Source organism: Medicago sativa, chromosome 5 (assembly GCF_051527215.1).
Source record: "Medicago sativa cultivar Bolivia chromosome 5, Bolivia_mono, whole genome shotgun sequence".
Taxonomy (NCBI): Eukaryota; Viridiplantae; Streptophyta; class Magnoliopsida; order Fabales; family Fabaceae; genus Medicago; species Medicago sativa.
In genome coordinates, this window is record NC_140753.1 from 70,867,662 (window position 1) to 70,886,800 (window position 19,139).

The following is a 19,139-nucleotide window of genomic DNA, read 5'->3' on the forward strand; positions in this document are numbered from 1 at the left end:
ACTCAAAAACATGCAACCAATCCACGTTTAACGATAAAAATAATGGTTGCAAAACACGATAAGCTGATAAAAAAATTATGCAAAAGGTAAAATCGGAAAAAATTATAAATATAGAATTTAATAGTACACAAAATACTACTTTCATATTCAATTTAATATATATAGTTAAAATTATTGAAAACTAAAAGAGATATAATATAGATAAAATTTCTTCAAAAATAACATAGATAATAATAATAATAAATATATTACTAAACCTTTACAGCAGATGGAAATTTCATTGACCGTCACATTATTAGAAGAAACAAAAAAAAATTGAAACACCGCAATACATGATAGATTGAATTTGAAGACTTCTTCAACTTATTATTATCTATGATCATAAGGCAAAGATGATATATTAATATCATCACCAAATTGTTATATCAACTAAACCGCAACATAAGAGAACGGAAAAACAAATAACCTTGCTTCATCAAAATCAAAAACAAAAACTTGGTTGTATTGTGTTTGCTAGTTGCTGTTTAACCTTGTAAGCTTGGGATTAGCGTACTCAACAGTATTGCACAAAGTAATAGTTGTTTCAAAGAAAAGTTGGGATTACGCTCTGTACCCAAAAAAAATTGGGGATGCATATGTATCCCTACCAAAATGGGGATACTATGACCGCATAGCTGTGTTTATGCATGTCATAAAGGGTGTTAGCCAAACCACAATCAACCTTCTTTTTTGGTGAACATTATATTTCTCTGGTATTAACACTACAAAATTTAATATACAGCTGCAGAACCAAGAACCCAATCCGAAATTACTATACAAAATTCAAAACAATGATTGTGTAATCTTCAGCAGCATATCTTTGTGTCAGCTTCGTGGATTAATCAAATATGAGAAGCCAATATTACCTTCTTAATGTTGAAGGTCTAGGTTCAGTTTCATGTCGGCCAACCGCCACATCAAAGATGGAATCCTTCTCAAGCAGTCTGATCAATATCCCTAATGTATGATCTCTATTTTTACATAAAAATGTAAGCAGCATTTTAAAATGTTTGTATATGGTGAAAATTATACATTCTATCTGACCCAAATATAGATACTTGACCCAAATATAGATACCGGAATAAAATATTAACCCTTCTTATGTACAGCTTAAAACCATTTTGACATTGTACAAAGATAATATTTTTAAGGTAAACGTAGAATCTATATTTCAGAAGAAAATAACTATTTTTTGCAATCAGTTTTTTTTATATAAAAAAAAAACTCGGCTCTCGCAATTTATCAGATAACAACTTCATCAAAGCCAAAAAGATATAAATCGAGCAATTTTGTTTTCTTCCAAAAAGACTGTCAAAAAACAAAAAAACTGAAATTCTGTGAAGTTCGTAAGCCCAACTTGGTGACAGTTGAAGAATATCTTTAAAAATCAATTGAGATTCTGTAAGTTAAAGAAGGCAAGTTCCCGAACTTTCCCAGACAGTCAATAGTTAAAGAGAGGATCATACCCATCATGAACTCAAAAGACGTAGACAAAACCAGGGTACACTTGCATGCAGTGAGAGCATTACCACCCACCAAGTGTGGCCACTTTTAGCCTTGGAAGTGAATAGCAGGATGCAAGCTCCATCAGTGGATGCAGATGATATAATTTACAAGCAGATTCTATCATGTTATGCGGCAAGTGTCTGTGTCTGCCAAGCCAACTTCGCAAGCAAATAAAATATGGTGTGATTGATATGCTGTTAGGATATCCTAACACTTGCTAAACAAAGTTACATAGATAATAGCTTCACTTATTAAAGCAAAACAGAAAGGAAAAAATAGGCACTAGGAACACATGACATTGAATACCTAAAAAAGAGGGCTGGATTTGTGAAGGTGGGAGTATAAAATGATAAATGCCTTATGGTAAAGATCAAAACCTCTATTGAGGAAGGTGAAAGAAAAATGGTTTATTTAAAACTCCAAAGCTCGTCGTTGTTGAATAATATGATGTTGCTTTTAACAACGAAAAATGAGGAATGATTTCAAAAGACAGGAGTAAAGAAAAAAGTTTTTAATCTTTTTTCATTATCATGCTCAATCCATTCTAAATCCACAACCCAAAAATGTAAGAAAAGTAATTGAAATGAGTTCGTTCAAAGACCCAGAAGAAATAAACATTCAAATGATAGACGGGCTGAGATGTATATAATCTCTATATGCTTATTCCATAAGCATAAAAAATAACCAGAACCACAAAACTCCCATGATGCATTCTTTTCTTTAAGATAAGAACATTGATTATACTTTGTTAAAAAGCTGGCAATCCTCATAAATCAAAGTCAAATGAAAGAGACATGTAAAATTCATAACTTACACATTTCCAAGTCATGCTTTATGAAGCTAAACAACAATGATAAAACATAATTAGAAATCCAGATAAATATAAGGTCTACAGCACACATATAAATTATTGTAACAAAGTTTTCTCTGCCCCAACATTCAAAACATTCCTCGGATTCCACAAAGGAACAAGAGGTACTACATGATTTAAAAAAAAGTCGGGCAAAAATCTTCTACGATAGAAAGAAAATACAGGTTTCAGAATCCGGTTCTTTAGTAACCAAATAGTAATTTAAAATTACAAATTTAAAAGATGCATTTGAATAGGGCCTGGTACTTCAGAAGAATCAGCAGAGTCCAAAACAAAATGTTTGATGCATCTATGAGGGTATCTGCACAGTGAATACATAGAGTTTAAAAAGACTAATTTCAAAAAGAATGTGATATCTCAAAAGTCATACCTCTGATGCTGCAAAATAGATTTTCAAGATCCGTAGTTGTTTCAAACAATTCCAAGCATAGTTATAAGTTGTTTATTCAATAAAAAAGGTTTGACAATAGATGTTAAAAGGGTTGTGCACAAACTTGTGAATGCTCTCACAAAGAACTTACGTATATACAGAAACTTGATAAAAATAGAGCACAAAAGAAAAAGAATTAACAGTTGTGAAATTAAAGTTCATTCTTTTATCCTAACATAATAAAAGTAAATATTAAATTCCAAATAATTATGAAAATTTAATGAGTGTGTATGCAGAGTATGAATTCAATAAAAGACTAAAATGTTGTGCATATTGTAGCTGTAACATCCAAAACAAGGAACAAAGCCAAGGTGTGTATGCAGTGTGAATACTATGAAAAACTAAACTGTTGAGCACAATGTAGCCTTAATAACCAAAACAAGGAACAGAGCCATGTTTTAGTAAACTGATTACAGACACAAGAGATACCAACAAAGTATACAACGATCTTTTTTCGTTGGAAAGCATGCTTAAATAAAGTAAAATGAATGCAAATACACTTGGCATACACAACAAAGTCCCGACACAATTAAAGATTTTACACATCAAGTACATATAAACAACCAAAACCAACTAGACAAGTTCAACAATCTCATGCAACAACCTAACCCTTCACAAACATTTCTAATATAAATAACATGAATTGGTGTAAAGTATAAACACTAATGAATGAAGGAAAAACAAAATACCAGCAACTCACCTAGTGACCCATGTAAGGAGCGCCACCGGGACCAGGATGAGGTCTAACACCACCACCTTGACCCAGCTGAGGATTCTGGTATTGTGGCTGCAACCCAGGCTGGCCATATCCCATAGCAGCCTGATTACCATACGCAGCAGCAGGAGGACCAGCTTGATTCACCGGCGCACCACCAAGACCTCCAAGCAAATTCCCAAGTCCCAATCCAGCTCCTTGATTAGCAAGCAAAGCAGACAAAGCCTGTCCAAGAGCCGGATTCAATCCCTGAGCCGGCACACCGGCGTTGTAACCACCACCAGCAGGACCAGTAGGAGCCATCAAGTGACCACCGTGTGATGGGCCACCACCACCATGTGAATACTTCTTTTCTTTCCTTGGATTGTAGTGACCACCACCACCACCGTGATGGTGATGATGCGAATGATGCGGCTGATGATGATGTTGCTGCTGCTGATAATGACCCCCCTTGTTGTAACCCTTAGGACCATCAACAGCCTTCTGACAATACAAAGTATGCCCCTCGAACACCTTATTCGGCTCTTCCAACGCCTTCTTAGCACTCTCAACCGTCTTATAAACAAACAGCGCAAAACCCTTTGGCTTCCCAGTCGCCTTATCCAACCCCAATGGACCATCATCCACCTCTCCAAACTGCTTGAAAAACTCAAGCAGCTTCTGAGGATCAATATCAGAACTCACATTACTCACAAAAATCTTCCTTTGAGTATACTCAGACACCGGTGGCGCATTCGGTGGAGGAGCCGGAACAGGTCCAGCCGAAGCCAATTGACACGATGTAGTCCTATTCCCAATCACTTTCTGCGGCTGCTTTAACGCCCGACGACACCCAGTCCGATGCTTAAACAAAATAAAAGCATAACCTTTCGATTTCCCAGAATTCTTATCAGTCACAGCCTTACAATCTTCAATTTCACCGTACTTCGAAAACGTGGTGGTTAGCGTTTCAGCAGTAGCATCCCAACCAAGACCATGAACAAAGATTTTCCGGTGAGCGGGGTCCACATCAGCCAGCTGACGAACATTCTCAGACAGATCTGGATACTTCTCAACCGCTTGCTTCACAAGCACGTGTAATTGCTCCTTCGTGAATGGTTCTAGAAGCTTCTCAACAGGCTCATCTTCCAATTCAAGATCTTCCTCTTGTTCTTCGTTGTTATTGTTCTCACCACCACCGTTAGCTTCCACCTTCACAGTCTGCTCCGACACGGCAGCGTTGTTTGAAGCTTCACCGCCACCCTCTTGTTGTTGATTTTCTAGGGTTTCGTCTTCTCCTTGTTGATCATCCTCTTCTTCTTCTGCAACCTCCTCTTCTTGCTCTTCTTCACCTTCTCCTTCGTTTTGAGGTTGATCTTCTTCAATCGGTGTGATTTCTTCTTCTTGTGTTGTTGGTTCTTCTTCGGCTACTTCTTGTTGGGGTTCGGGTTCGGCTTGTTTGGTGGGTTCAGGGTCAGAAGATCGAAGCTTTCGTTTCTTGGCCATGGCGGTGATTGAATCGAGATTAGGGTTAGGGTTTGGTGAAAGAGAGAGAAAGGGGAAAATTAGTGGCTATGATGTGAAGAGAGACAGAAAGTGATTGTAATGATGAGAACGATGGTGAGAAAAATTATTATATATATTAATACTATATGCTTTTGGGCTGGGCTTTTACATAACAAGAAGAAATTGGCCCATGAGAAATTAGGTTTGTTACTCAACAATTTATTTCTGTATTTCTTTTGGATTTATTTATGTTTTTTTCTTTCTTTCAGAATATCCTTCCTTTTTTATATAATATATTTGTTTTGTCTTTTGGTACATTTTATATATCTTGCGGATATTCTTTCAAAAAAATATATATATATATATATATCTTGCAGATATTTTATTAGGGTTAGTGTTTGAAGTTTTCTTTACTTTATGTAGGTAGGTGGTTTCTCTTTGGATTTTTATGTTTTAGGGTAATTTGTATAATCGTCCTTTTTTTGTCTTATTGTTTTTGGTTGAGTGTTTGCATATGATAAGGATAAAAAAGTTGTTTTACCTAAAGGGAATGCATTTGTTAGGTAGCTAGGGTTTTATGAGAAGCAAAATGTTAGAGTCACGCAATTTTTAACATACATCAATAATCATTAGACACATCAATAATTTATTTTTATTTTTTTACGGGAAGTCCCAATTACTAAATACAATTTTCTTTTAATAATTCAACTGCAACCCTCATTCTACACGGACTATATGATTTAGTAAAAAAAAAAAAAACTCTATAGCCACTTTTCCATCTCGTCTCTCCCATGGCACCTCCTTCTTTTAATTTATCCATGACTTATATCCTTCTTATTTGTTCAGTAACGCAAGAAATCTATCTTTTTTATTTCATCTTACTCATCTCGTTTCGTTACTGTCCAGTCGTGACTCATCTCCTTAAGTTTGGTAATTAAAAAAAAATCAGTTGTGGGATCGGTACGCAACGAGTAAATGTATGATGTTACATTATTGCTAATAACTATGGCAAAGATGATGTAAACTTGTTTAGGTTTAACTATCCAAAGCCAACGTAGGGCTTACATGCACATTAGGTATTGTACCGTCATCTTGGAAGATGGCTAGATAACACCATGATCAATCACTTCGCCATCTTTCCCAAGTAGTTATACTCGTCACATCCCTTACGAAATGGATACCATCGTGTTTCGTTTTGTGCTCACTTACGAAAGGGTTTTTCAAGATAATTTCTAAGCTCCAATGCACGCAAATTTTATAGGACATGATTTTTGACCATACGAGTGGTATAAGATAGGGTTCGTATTTGCTTTTCCAAAATAAGAGGAAAATATGTTTTATTTTTAAATTATACCAAACACTAATCAATTAACGAGAAGTCCTAATCAATTAGTAGAGTTAAAACATGATGATTGTATAGTACAAACTTTTGTTTTGTAAGGGGGTGTCTAGTACAAACTTATACATTAAAGCCCTGCTTGGTAACACTTTTTCTCCATGAGCTTATAGCTTATTTCACGAGCTTATAGGTTATTTTTCAGAAGCTATTCTAAGTAGCATTTGAGCTTATAGCTTCTAGCTTATTGTTTTTTCTTCCACTTTTACCCGTACTATTTTTTTCTAAAATCCATTTTTACCCTTTACCATATATTATAATTTAAGCTAGCATACAATCAGTAACAAATATGCCTCGTTAATGAAAATATTTTTTTTAATAAATTGTTCACTGCTCTAATTGCCGTATGCTCCCTCCAAAAAATAAAAATTATTTGCCTTACGCCTTTTTTTTTCTTCTCATATATAACTTCCGTTGTAGTTTTTTTTAAATAAAAACACACCTCCTTCCCTCAAAAAAAAAAAAAAAATACACCTCCTAAAAAAACTGCTTTACACCAATTTTGTTTTTTAAGTACTGTTTCAAGTCTATTTAACATGCAGTAAAGAAAAGTTCTCGTAACTGACCATTATTGTAAATGGTAAATAATGCACTACCAAAAAAATAAAAATATTTTTTTTTGAACAAACTAAAATGATATATTATAAACAACAGTGGATCACCCCGCACAAGGTGTGCAAAGAGAAACCCACCCAAAAGTATATACACAAATTAGGTGCTAACAAACATAGGCACCTGTCGAAACAGAAAACAATAGCTACAGATGAGCACCCATACAAGGGATTGGATGCATCCACCAATCATGATAAATATAATTAAATGTTGCTTGATTTGCTTTCAGCCATAAAAAAGAATTGAGTTTCACTTTGTCGAGCAAACCATCCGTAGAAAAAACCGCATTTTGGAAAATACAGTTGTTCCTCACCTTCCATAAGACCCAAACAGTAGCAAACCAAATAATTCTAAGAAAAACATGGGTAACTCTAGGTAATCCTGCCATATTAGTGAACTGTTTATAATAATGTTGAAGATCATCATGCATCACCGAATAGATACCAAGCCACTGCCAAACCTGGTACCAAATAGAACTAAAAAAAAATGCAATCCACAAACAAATGATTCGCTGTTTCCGGATGTCCGCACCCTGAAACACAAGTCACGTTCTCTGGGGAAATCACGTGCCTATGCAACAAGTTGTCTTTGGTAGGCAGACGGTTCCGAAAGAGACGCCACGCAAACATAGACACCTTAGAAGGAATTTGTTTGTGCCAAACATCTACAACAAGACTTCTATCCAACGGTTCGCCTGTGGTGGTTAAAAGTCTGTAAGCACCTTTTACATTATAGCTGCTGGTAGGGTCTGGTAACCAACTCCATCTATCGGGAACATCATCCTGCAAAACAGTGTTATAAAGTAAAGCTATACACTCCCTCAAACTCTCCTCCTCCCACGCCAACAGACGACGACGCCACACCCACGCTTCTCCCCCATCTCCCCACCCCTTCCTCCACATCTCTTCCACCCTACACTTCTTGTTCACCGCCAACTCAAACAGACGGGGGAATTTTATTTTCAAAGGTATTTCCCCCACCCACGTATCGTACCAGAACAAAGTATCTCTACCATTACCAAGGACCCGCGTAGTGTTCTCATCAAACCACCTCCCGACTCCCTCGCCAACGCCCTCCCGCACTCTACTCAACATCCTCCACCAAAATGAGTCGGTTCTTCCCCCCTCTTGCAACCGCCCCCCACTCTCACCATACCTAGCTTTGAGAACTCGATACCACAATCCCTCCTTATCAGTCAACATCCTCCGACACCATTTACCTGTCAATTGTTACGTTTAATTTTTCTATAAAGTATAAACAAATGAACCTAAATATAAAATAAAATTTTAATGAATAAAATTTAATTTATAATATAGATATAGTAAATTAATAAATTTAAATTACTTCCTTTTAAAAATAAATAAAATTAAATTATGAAATTTTATGTCATTTTACATTTTACCCTTCCTTTCAATTAAGATACCCTTTTATGTCATTTTACATTTATAAGCTAGTTGAACCGCTATTTTTACCAAACACTTTAATTAGCTTATCAGCTATCAGTCATTAGTTATCAACAATAAGCTATCAGTCATCAGCTATCAGCTATAACCTATCAACTAGCTTATAAGCTATCCGCTATTTTTACCAAACAGAGCCTAATTGATTAGTGTAGTAAAATAAATTAATCTCATTCCTAATGAATTAGATGTTATAAAGTGACTATTACACATCTCTAGTTAAAATACACCGATGTCTAAATATGCAAACATCTAACAACTACTACTAGCATAAGGGTCCCACGAAGAGAAAATAAAATGAGAAATGATATTTTGACAATCATTTTTTGACAATTTTTGGACAACTTTCTCACTCATACTCACATGATGTTGTTATCTTTTCTCTTCCTTTTTCTCTCTCCATTGTTTTTGACCAATAAGAAGTGAGAAAAACAAGGTTGTCAACAAAGTTGTCATCAAATGGATGTCAAAATATTATTACTCAAATAAAATAAAGAAAAATGTCAAAATAAAATAAAGAAAAATGTTAACAAATACCTTAAAGATAAAGACATTTGATAAGAAATTAAAAAAAAAAACCTTTATCTTAAAAATAATGCATGCAACACTTTAAAATTTTAAAAATTGACTTTTTCCATGTAGAATTTATCACTTGTTTTCATTTTTAACCTCTTAAAATATAACACAAAAGATGTTATATATGACTTACATTCATCTAGACCAACATGACAATCACACAAGGTGTTATATTCTTACCCTCATTGCAAACTGCCAAAGTGCCAATACGTGAGCCCTTTTTTAATGCTTTCAAAAATGTTTCGAATATTTAAATATTTCAATCATTATATATGACTTAAATTGTGCAATATCAATTCATTTAAATTTTTGTTGTTCCTTAAAAAAAAAATTAAATTTTTGTTGACTGTTAAGAAGGGGTCTCACAAGAAATGCAAGAATAACTTTCGTCAAGAAAAAAAGATGCTTGAACAACATTTAACACCAATTAACTCTTCCCAAATACTAACCATCTAATTTTCAATATATGGTCACCGGTCTGAGAATATGATTGGTCAAATATCTTTTTTTATTTTGAAAGATGGCCAAATATCTTATTTTCATGTGTTGTTCACTTTTTTGTAGATTTTTTCATACGAAATTGCAGTGCAATACTGCTATGTGTATAGAATGTAAGTGTATTTATCTCTAAAAAAAAAGAATGTAAGTGTATTTAATTTATTAATTTATGTATGTAATTAACACAACTGAATTGACTCTTGAATTGACACATGAATTGGCCATAAATGGATAATGATTTCAATGCAAGTCTGAAGAACTTGGGTTTTCCTTCTTTCGTGCCTTTAGTTGATCTTCACAATCCCAACAAGGGGTTTATCTTAAAAGGATGCTTGTACTGTTGGTGGAGAGATTTTTTGCTTGCAAGGTAACACATGAGAATCAAGCAGCTAGCTAAATGTTTCATGTGATCCCACAAATGTTGATCCAACAACTAAAATCAACAAATATGATCATGCTTAGGACTTGAAAGAAAGGCAACATCAAAAATAAAGGAAAATGTTGGTGCTATGTCTGGTGCCAAAATTCATTTGTTCCCAAAAACTACTTTTATATTTACTTTTTTTCTTCAAAAAAAGAAGTTAAAGTTACTTTTTGTTTTTTACTACAAAATTGGCTAGTGTTGAGGTATATCTTGAACCAGCAAGAGACTTGTTGAAAAAAGAATGTTTTATCAATCTTGGAACTTTTTAGATCTTATTTTGAAAATTCAGAATGTAGTGTATGAAACATGTCTATCCTATTAGTAACGGCTTTGTCTCCGGTTCATGACATGTATAGGTCTCCCACCTGTGAGAGACCTCTTTTTTTTTTTTTTTTGCAAAGTGAATAAGAGTCAGCCGTTGGATTATGAATCCCTATGATAGTTAGCATATACTGACAACACCTAATATTTTTTATTTCATTCCTTTTTTCCCGGTTCTCTCCTCTTACGGAGCCTTCTTCCTCACCAACAACTGAGATCTGAGATATGCATGATTCAAGCTCATCACTACATTAAGTTTACCAAAACCAAAGTTGTAACCTCTACCAAAACCTGAAGGAGGATGCCCTGAACGGTAACCACACCCGCTTCAAGTTTACCTGTTTTTCCTCCTTAAACATTCAAGTTTTGTTCTATAATCTTGGATATAAATGAAATTTTAATATTTTATTTACTGGGTTTCTCTAAAATCTTTTCAAAAGGTAGATTTACAAAATCTTTTTTAAGTTTATGCTAAATCTGGGAATTAAATTTATGAGAAACACATGAACAATTGGTTGAGTAAGATTGAAGTAATATTTTTTTTTTTTTTACAATTAGACTGAAGCAAAAAAACGGCATTTAAATTGTTGTTTTGCATAAAAGAAGTGTTGATTTTATGAGGAATAAGCAAATGGAGAGTGAAATAACCAGAAGAAGAATGAATAGAGGGGTTTGGGTGTTTGTCATCATTGATGGAAGTCAATAAGAGGGAGATAAAACAAAAATAATCAAGTGTATTTGGTTTATGGTGTGGCTGATCAATCTAACGGCTTTGAAAGGTCATGCACGGTAGGAGACCTATCAAGGTCTCCCACCGTAGACAGTGCCGTTAGTAACATGCATCTAGTAAGTGGTGCCAATGATGTTGATCACTACATTGAAGATTCGAGGGAAGAGAAGGACAAAAGAGAAACATTAGGACCTCCTTCTCGTGTATCTGATAGGGCCAAACCGCAAGTGCACGGCCTATCGAAGTAATAGTAGTAAGTAGAGTATCGTTCCGCTAGGGAGTTGTTCAATTTAATTAACTTTTTAAAGAATGATTAGAGGAGAGAAAGTTTAGTAAAAGGAGGTTTGATTGCTGAAAGTAATTAACAATAATAATAATAAAGAGCCTTGGGATCATTGGTTTGCCATAATAACAAACCCTTCACTAGACAAGACTTAAACATCTAATTTCATGGTTTACACCTTAATTTCTAAAGACCGGTTTCCCTTAGCCCCTCACCTTTCCGATGAAAGTCCGGTGAGAGTTTACTTCTAGTAACCAAGCCTATTTCGCTGACTTGATTACTAGAAGATGCATATAGGATTGAAACTACTTGTGTCTCAATAATTGCAAAGACTATTTCACTGTTTTGCAATTATTGTCTAAATTCACTTGTTCCAACATCAAAGCTCCGCTATCGCTTTATGAATTGATGTTTGGGATGATGGATTAACGATTATCAAACCCTTCGCTTTCGCTTCCACAGTTTGATAATTGTTAATCCATGTTAAGACGGTGAATCTAGATTAGAAATTAGGGTTACATAAAATTAGGGTTTAAGCTTGGTTTGTTTAGGATTATGTCATTAGACTTCCCAACAATCCCAAGACAAAGAAGTCTACTCACTCATGTTCATCGTAGACATGGGGGAAGAAGAGAGAAAATAACAGTCAAGTAAATTGCGAGAAAGAAAGAAAGTAATAAAAGACTTTTATTGAAAATAGAAATATTCTAAGCAAAAGTAAAAGTTGAATGTTTATGGTGGAGAGCTACTTTATTTATAGCTTTACAATTGACTTAGAAACTAAGCAACTAAAAGGATAAAATGGTAAAGCTGCAACAGGATAACTTGGGCTTGAAGAAAAGCAGCAAAAGTGGTTCATGGGATCGAGCACGGCCGTGCCACATGTTGGCACGGGCCGTGCCAAGCTTCTGACTATGTGGGAACATATTTTTGTCCCGTATCTTCGTATTTTCGCACCGTATTTGCTCCAGTCCTCTTTCTTTTGCTCCAAGACACCTTCCACCATATATTCGTTCCTAAAATAAAATAAAAAGCAATTTAAAGTAAAATATTCTAAAAGGAAATAAAATGCAATAAAATAAAACTAAATCTTTAATAAAACTAAACTAAATAATGCATTAAATTAGACTAATCCATGACTCATCAGTATCCCTTTCCCATGTTTAGACTTTTTTTTTTATTACTTGATGTATTTATTATTTCCTTGTTTCAAATTTTTTCAGATCCATAATCATTTACAAAACATCAAGAGTAAGTGGTTATGGGTTTTTATTACTTCTCGGTCGAACTCTAAATTATTAAGGTCCTTTTCCACTAAAAATTAAATGCTTTAAAACTAATATAGACACACACACACACACACACAAATACACATCATCAACTCATCAAGTCATAGGCCTTCTGGAAATCAATCTTAAAAAGGAGGTAATCCTTCTTGGAATTCCTTATCAAGTCAACTATCTCATTCACAACAACCACACCATCAACTAAAAGCATACATTTGATAAAATCCGACTGATCACGAGATATTAACTTATCCATCACACCACCAATCTATTGGCCAAAATCTAGCCACAATTCATAAGAGACCACAACAAATAGTCGGGTCTAAAAACACTCAACTTTTGAGTTTAGGCAACCTTTGGGATCAAGGTCACAAAAAAGGAAGAGAAACCACGAGGCAAGGTAGCATTAAGATGAAACTGTTGGGACATGATTATGGCATCACCTTTAAGATGAGGCTAAAATCTTTTAAAGAAGGATAAATTGAAATCTTCCAGACATGGGCTCTTATTCGTATCATTTGAAATCACAACATTCTCCAACTCTCCAACACCAAAAGGATCGGATAAATTTCATTCTCTTTCGGATTTATAACAGCAACCAAACCTTGCAAAATACCACACAACCTCCTCGCGAACCCCCACTACCTCCTTTTACCCACCTCTTGTCGACATTCAAAGCGAGAATATAATTCTTTCTACCACGCTGCTTCACACTTAAATGGAAGAATTTGGAATTTGCAAAACTTGGGATCTTTGAAAAACTTGGGCCTCCTTAATTCTTAACAGCTCCTACAAGTCTACATTAACTTTACAACATGTTGCACCATCGACAAAAGACAAAACACATGCCTCCACTTAACAATATAACAAATTCATCTAATCTACGAGTTTATATATCCGAAAGTATAGATTACCAAACACCTATTTACTCTAACGCTTGAGCACTCCTTTTATGTCATTCAACCTTTCTTAGTGAAAGTTGTCCGACCTGAATGGTTAGAAGAATTCCAACTTTGAAAAACCAACTTAGAAAAAACTCGAACGATCTAATTAGATATTGTTGAACCTAAAAGATTTAGGATCCCACAAGTGGAAAGGGTAATTGAGAATCACATCACGTGTCGCTTGTTCAAAACATCCCCTAACAAAAATTATGATTTAAATAACTTATTTGTATCCTACAAAATTTAATTAAAAAATTGAAGGGTATATATCAATCAATCAACATAAAATAAAAATTAGAGACAAAAAAATTACATAAATATTTTAGAAAAATAAACAAAATTTGAAAAATTCATAAAATCATAAACTTGTTTTAATTTTAATCAAATAGAAGCACACCATCGCTTTCAACATTGTACTACTTTTCCAAATTATTTCTCATAATAGAAAAATACTAATCTCATTTCTGATCAGACACAACAAACAACACAATCATCAAAATCAAACATTTCTGTCTGAATTCAACACACTCAAATTTTGCTGCAACGTTCCTATTCTGTTCTGTGTGTTTTCTTCTACTTGATTTGCTCGAAATTCGAGTTTGATTTGAAGACACCCCACCAAAAAAAAAATCCATACTTTAATGGGTTTCTTCCTCTAACTTGTTCAGATTGTTGAGTTTCAGATCCTATTTCTTCTCCTTCAGGTAATAATTACTCGTTCCTCTTCTTTTTTATCTTCATGGATTTCTGTGTAATTTTTTATTTTTTCCATATAATGAATGATTTTGATTAATGGGGTTGATCATGATTTGTGGTATTTCCTAAAAAGGTTAAAACTTTGTGGAAAAAAGTGTACAAAAATGGAAAATTTGCATTCAATTGTTCAATGTGAGTAGTTTTTGTCATGTTTTTGCCCCAGCTGATGTAACACAACATTGGGGCTTGCAATAAGGTTGGATTGAGTGTTAGGTTTGTTGGAGAAAGTATGCGAATTTGTTTAAGAAATAGAAGAATCTAGACTTTGGACTTGGAAGCGCGGTGCTCTGTAGGTCGTAGGTTCGAATCCCCTAGGTGCAACCTATTCATGTGTTGGGTTGGTCTGACTTCTATTGGCCCCGGCTAGTGGATGGCGGGATTGGTCCCCCCCGGATTAGTCGGTCTTTGGGCCGGATACTTAGTTTACAAAAAAAAAAAAAATAAATAATCTAGTCAATGATTTGTTTTTTTTTTTTTTTGGGAAAGTAAGTTGTTCTAGGGCTTGTGGTTCTGTGGTTTGGTTGGTGATGATTTTGATAAAGCACTGATTGTGATGATGACAGGTTTTGTGTTGAAATGAAAGTGAGTTGAATGGGGATTCAAACAATGGGTTCTCAAAGTAATGGGCAACAGTCTCATTTACAGGCTAATCAGTTAGTTAAGCAAAATTCATGGTATGGTCTAACTCTTGATGAGGTTAATAGTCTACTAGGAGATTTGGGGAAGCCGTTAGGGAGCATGAATCTTGACGAGCTTCTTCAGAATGTGTGGACTGCTGAAGGAAATAAGGTTGTAGGGATGGAGAGTGAGCAGGTTTCGTCATCGTCTTCTCTTCAACGGCAGGCTAGTATGACGTTGGCTCGTGCTTTGAGTGGGAAGACGGTGGATGATGTATGGAGAGAAATCCAGCTAGGTCAGAAGAAACAATATGGAGACGATGTGAAAGTTGAGGATAGGGAAATGGGTCTCGGTGGTACGACTTTGGAAGATTTTTTAGTGCAAGCAGGGCTTTTTGCTGGAGCTTCTATTAGTCCGACGGTGGGGTTGGATGCAATGGATACCGCTATTCCTCAAAGCTTTCAACCGAAAACAAGCTTGGTATCCTCTTCTTCAATTAGTAGTTTGTCGGATGCAAAATCAGGTCGCAAAAGGGATGCTCCGGATGCATATGAGAAGGCTTTGGAAAGGAGGCTGAGAAGGAAAATCAAGAATAGGGAATCTGCCGCGCGTTCACGTGCAAGAAAACAGGTTTGGCCTTTATGCGTTATGTAAAGTAATAAGCTTTAAATAAATTGATTGTATCGGTTTATTCATCATTTTCCTTAGTTGGAATATATTTGCTTTGTGACTTATAAATGTTTGATGGTGCAGGCTTACCATAATGAACTGGTTACCAAGGTTACTCTGCTAGAACAGCAAAATATGCAGCTCAAGAAAGAGAAGGTGCAAGATCTCATTCATTTTTCCCCCACTTAGTGTTTGCTGTTTGTTGAGTTTATGAGTGTGTCTAGAGACCGTTAAGTTATCTTTTCGTAGAAGCTCTGTTATTTTGTAGCTCAAGCTAGTTTGTCTGTCGTACGAGTACTTTCTCATTCATGTGTATGAATGATTAATGTCTCACCGACATTAAGAAATCAGAATCACAGTGTGAGGTATATTCTATTTATTGGAAAAGAATTACTAATAAAAAGATGTGAACTCGATTCATTGGATGTGAGGATGAAATATTCTTAATAAATGAAAAAAAATCGCAACAGTAAAACATAATAAAAATAAAACTAAAGGTAAGGAAACTAGGAAATTCCTCCAAGGTTTTATTTTTAGTTCATATAAGTGTTTCTGAAGGAATTTCCTTCAGACCTCAGTCCTACTAGGAATAAAACAGAAAGGCCAATTCCTTCAGACCTTCTCAAACATGGACTGAGTGACAGAGTGAAGCAAAGAACCACTCCAAGTTTAGAGGTACACTCCATGTGCTAGGCAAGATGTTGCTTTTATACCCTGCTAAGTGAGTATGTTAACTTTTTACCATGAACAGCAGAAACAGAGAAAAAATTCCAAGCAGCAATTTAAGAAGTATGAATGAACTTTTTTAAGCTTCACAATGTTGATTCTAAACCGTTCTATATAAGGCCTGTAAAAATCATGTGTTTGTGTTGTAAATTTCACTTCATTTATACACAAACAAATCCCTTTTCTGTATACGTTGTAGTGAATAATATGATATTTGCCAAGTATTCCTTTTTTTCCTGGCACTAAAATACATTGACAAATTTTTGCTTGTTTCCATTATTATGTATTTCGCATTACTGAATGAATCATCTTTCTTCATTTGTTTTTGTACATTATATGTTTATGATATGTTCTAATGTTATGCTTTACTGTATGTTAGTAGCATTTAGTAGGGCACCTTATGATTTGATCCTTCGAGTCTTGTACTGTATTCTATAAAGGACCAATTTTACTTTATAGCCTGGACATGTTTGTCTTAACCAATGGTTTTCATTCATGATGAGTTTTGAGGTTTCATGTTCTACAATCATGATTTGTATCCTTTATGCACGCCTTCGTTTTGTAGGGATCTTTGTTTTCTTTATATTATCAAAATCAATAATCTATCCCTGGAAATTTCCATGATGGTTGTCCATGGATCAAGGTCCTCCACAGTTGTTTCACAAATGTAGTGCATCTCAACTTTTGAGTTGTTTTTTTTTCTCTTTCTATGATAAACTAATTTATAAAGACAAGTTTAAACATTTTAAGCCGTTAGATACTTAATTCTAGTGTATTTCAGTTGTCATTCAATTTGGATAAGCTGCATTGAAAAGGCTTGTTGAAAGAAAAGAATTGTTTTTAACTAATGATCTAACAATTATCTGAAATGAAACTTCAAACGTATCTTGGTGATTTTTTGCTACTCGTCTTTTGCCTAATCAATCAACATAAATGGTTTTTCTTTTACTATTCACTGTCAATGTATTAGTTATTATGGTAGTGACGCGGAAATATGATTGATAGTGACATCTGTTATCCTAATATGGTAAAATATCAGTGAAATGCTTTATTTTTTAGTAGCATTGGTGAATGATGAGAGAGAGGATACCATTATTACTTATCACGTAGGCAATAAAAATGATTATTTTTGTCTTTTAGGTAGTTTTCCGTTGGGACTTTAAGCAGTCCCGTTATCCCATAACTTGAGAAAAAATAACTTTGGGTTTTTGCGTTGTATCTAATCTCTTGTTTTATCTTGTTTTACGACTATTTTTTAAATCAAACATGGAACAATGACTTTTGTGTTATCCAGCCCTTCAGTTTTTTGCATATCAGATGCACCCATAGTAAAAAATGAATGCTTTGCAAGCTAGTGAAATGTCAGCGCTGTATGTTGTTTAGGCTCTTGTTGTTGGAACTTAAGTAGAGTTGCATAAGGTTTGCATTTTGTGTAATATGATCTTAGGAAAGTTGCTCACGTGATAGCATTTCTTTTACAGTGTATTTGCATACAAACCCTTGTAGATAATCTCGATATATTTCATATGCAGTTACGCCTTTGCTATATTAAGTACCATTGTGGAGTATTGATTTTACTTGTGGACTGCCACATGTCTCTTTGTTTTGAAAGAAATATAACTTCCTTTTTCCATCAATTTCGTCCTGTATCACTGAGTCATCATCTGCGTTCATATAAGTGTTACCGTGCTTCTGTTCTTACAGAGTTTGCAACAAACTTGTTGTGTTTAATATTTTGACTACAATCATGATTGATGCATCGTTTTGTACATGTTTCTCAAAGGCATAAATAACAAGTGAAGATTATTTAAGTACTATAAAACTGAATTATTTGTTAATCATTGCAAGTTCCTGATTATATTGTGTATTCTTTCCCTTGCACAGGAGTTTGAGCAGGGGCTACAACCTGAATCATCACCTGAACCTAAATACCGTCTTCGAAGAGTAAGTTCTGCCCTTTTCTGACAAGTGACCAGCAGTGAAGTTTCCTCATTCCCCATATTCACAAATTTATGTTGAAGTATCCTGGATAAGGAGAGCATAACTTCATTGCACGGTGTTGCTGCCCCTGGTGTGCTTTCGCTATAGTAGTAGCTTGTTCAATCTATATCTATATTAACTAACTAAAGGGTACATATTAGCTAAGGTTTGATGTTCATAGGCTTCAGGAAAGATTTGAGTCTCGTGGTGGAAGCGTTGTATGTTTGTGTAAGAATTAAGATTGCCTTTGTAAGCTGAGGTGATTATTAGGGAGTCTGGTTCTTGAAAAGGCGATTAACTTCCAAAGAAACTGAAATTAAGTAGGTCTTATTAGGATTTTTAAAGTGAAGGATTGTAATAGATAGTTAATCATCATGATTCAGTTATGAAAAAGTTGGTGTGCTGTGTAGAGAATTTTTCCAGAAAATTAAATAGCGAAAGCAAAATTAGTCTTAGTTATTGTTGGATGTCGACCGAGTTGGTAAAAAGTTGACTCCTTAGATTTTTGATGCCCTTGGCGAATAAATAAAGCGCTTTTTTAATTATTCAAATCTCTTTCTTCTTGAATAAACTAGTTGGATATGGAATTAATTATTGATAATAGAAAGATAATTTTTTTTTAAAGGATTTTATTACATCCAATTGACTATAGATAAGAATAAAGATTATCTCTCACGTGCCTATATTAATAACTATGGTTGATTCTTTTGGATTTAGTGTATGAGTTAGTATATAGATATGTCAGAATTACGGTGATCTATCATGATTTCATATAAGTTACGTAGTATAACTTTTAAAAAAGAAAGGTGGATCA

General features: G+C 34.6%; 3 protein-coding genes across 7 annotated transcripts; 1 reads left to right on the top strand and 2 right to left on the bottom strand.

Moving 5' to 3' along the window:
* Window positions 1-345: 345 nt before the first annotated feature.
* On the bottom strand, window positions 346-5,150 carry LOC146924570 (UBP1-associated protein 2B-like). Of its 4 annotated transcripts, XR_015010703.1 has the most exons (3): window positions 3,547-5,150; window positions 1,506-1,703; window positions 346-1,010 (listed from the first exon to the last, which is right to left on the bottom strand). XR_015010703.1 is itself a non-coding variant. In XM_085710663.1 (2 exons), exon 1 carries the CDS (start codon window positions 5,044-5,046, stop codon window positions 3,547-3,549), a length of 1,500 nt encoding a protein of 499 aa, XP_085566789.1. In that variant the 5' UTR covers window positions 5,047-5,150; the 3' UTR covers window positions 346-1,703. The 4 variants fall into 4 exon arrangements, 3 of the variants coding, with proteins under 3 accessions (XP_085566789.1, XP_085566790.1, XP_085566788.1); XM_085710663.1 differs by having other exon boundaries at window positions 346-1,703; XM_085710664.1 differs by lacking the exons at window positions 346-1,010; window positions 1,506-1,703 and adding an exon at window positions 2,377-2,717 and having other exon boundaries at window positions 3,555-5,150.
* Window positions 5,151-7,153: 2,003 nt separating this feature from the next.
* LOC146924571 (uncharacterized) lies at window positions 7,154-8,256 on the bottom strand. Its single transcript, XM_085711872.1, has 3 exons — window positions 7,603-8,256; window positions 7,368-7,514; window positions 7,154-7,177 (listed from the first exon to the last, which is right to left on the bottom strand). Exons 1-3 carry the CDS (start codon window positions 8,254-8,256, stop codon window positions 7,154-7,156), a joined length of 825 nt encoding a protein of 274 aa, XP_085567998.1.
* A 5,774-nt stretch (window positions 8,257-14,030) lies between these two features.
* Window positions 14,031-18,739, top strand: LOC146924572 (ABSCISIC ACID-INSENSITIVE 5-like protein 2). 2 transcript variants are annotated; one of them, XM_085710666.1, is made up of 4 exons: window positions 14,031-14,280; window positions 14,496-15,580; window positions 15,704-15,775; window positions 18,230-18,739. In XM_085710666.1, the coding sequence occupies exons 2-4, from the start codon at window positions 14,924-14,926 to the stop codon at window positions 18,308-18,310; spliced, it is 810 nt and encodes a 269-aa protein (XP_085566792.1). In that variant the 5' UTR covers window positions 14,031-14,280; window positions 14,496-14,923; the 3' UTR covers window positions 18,311-18,739. The 2 variants fall into 2 exon arrangements, with proteins under 2 accessions (XP_085566792.1, XP_085566791.1); XM_085710665.1 differs by having other exon boundaries at window positions 14,896-15,580.
* The last annotated feature ends 400 nt before the right edge of the window (window positions 18,740-19,139 follow it).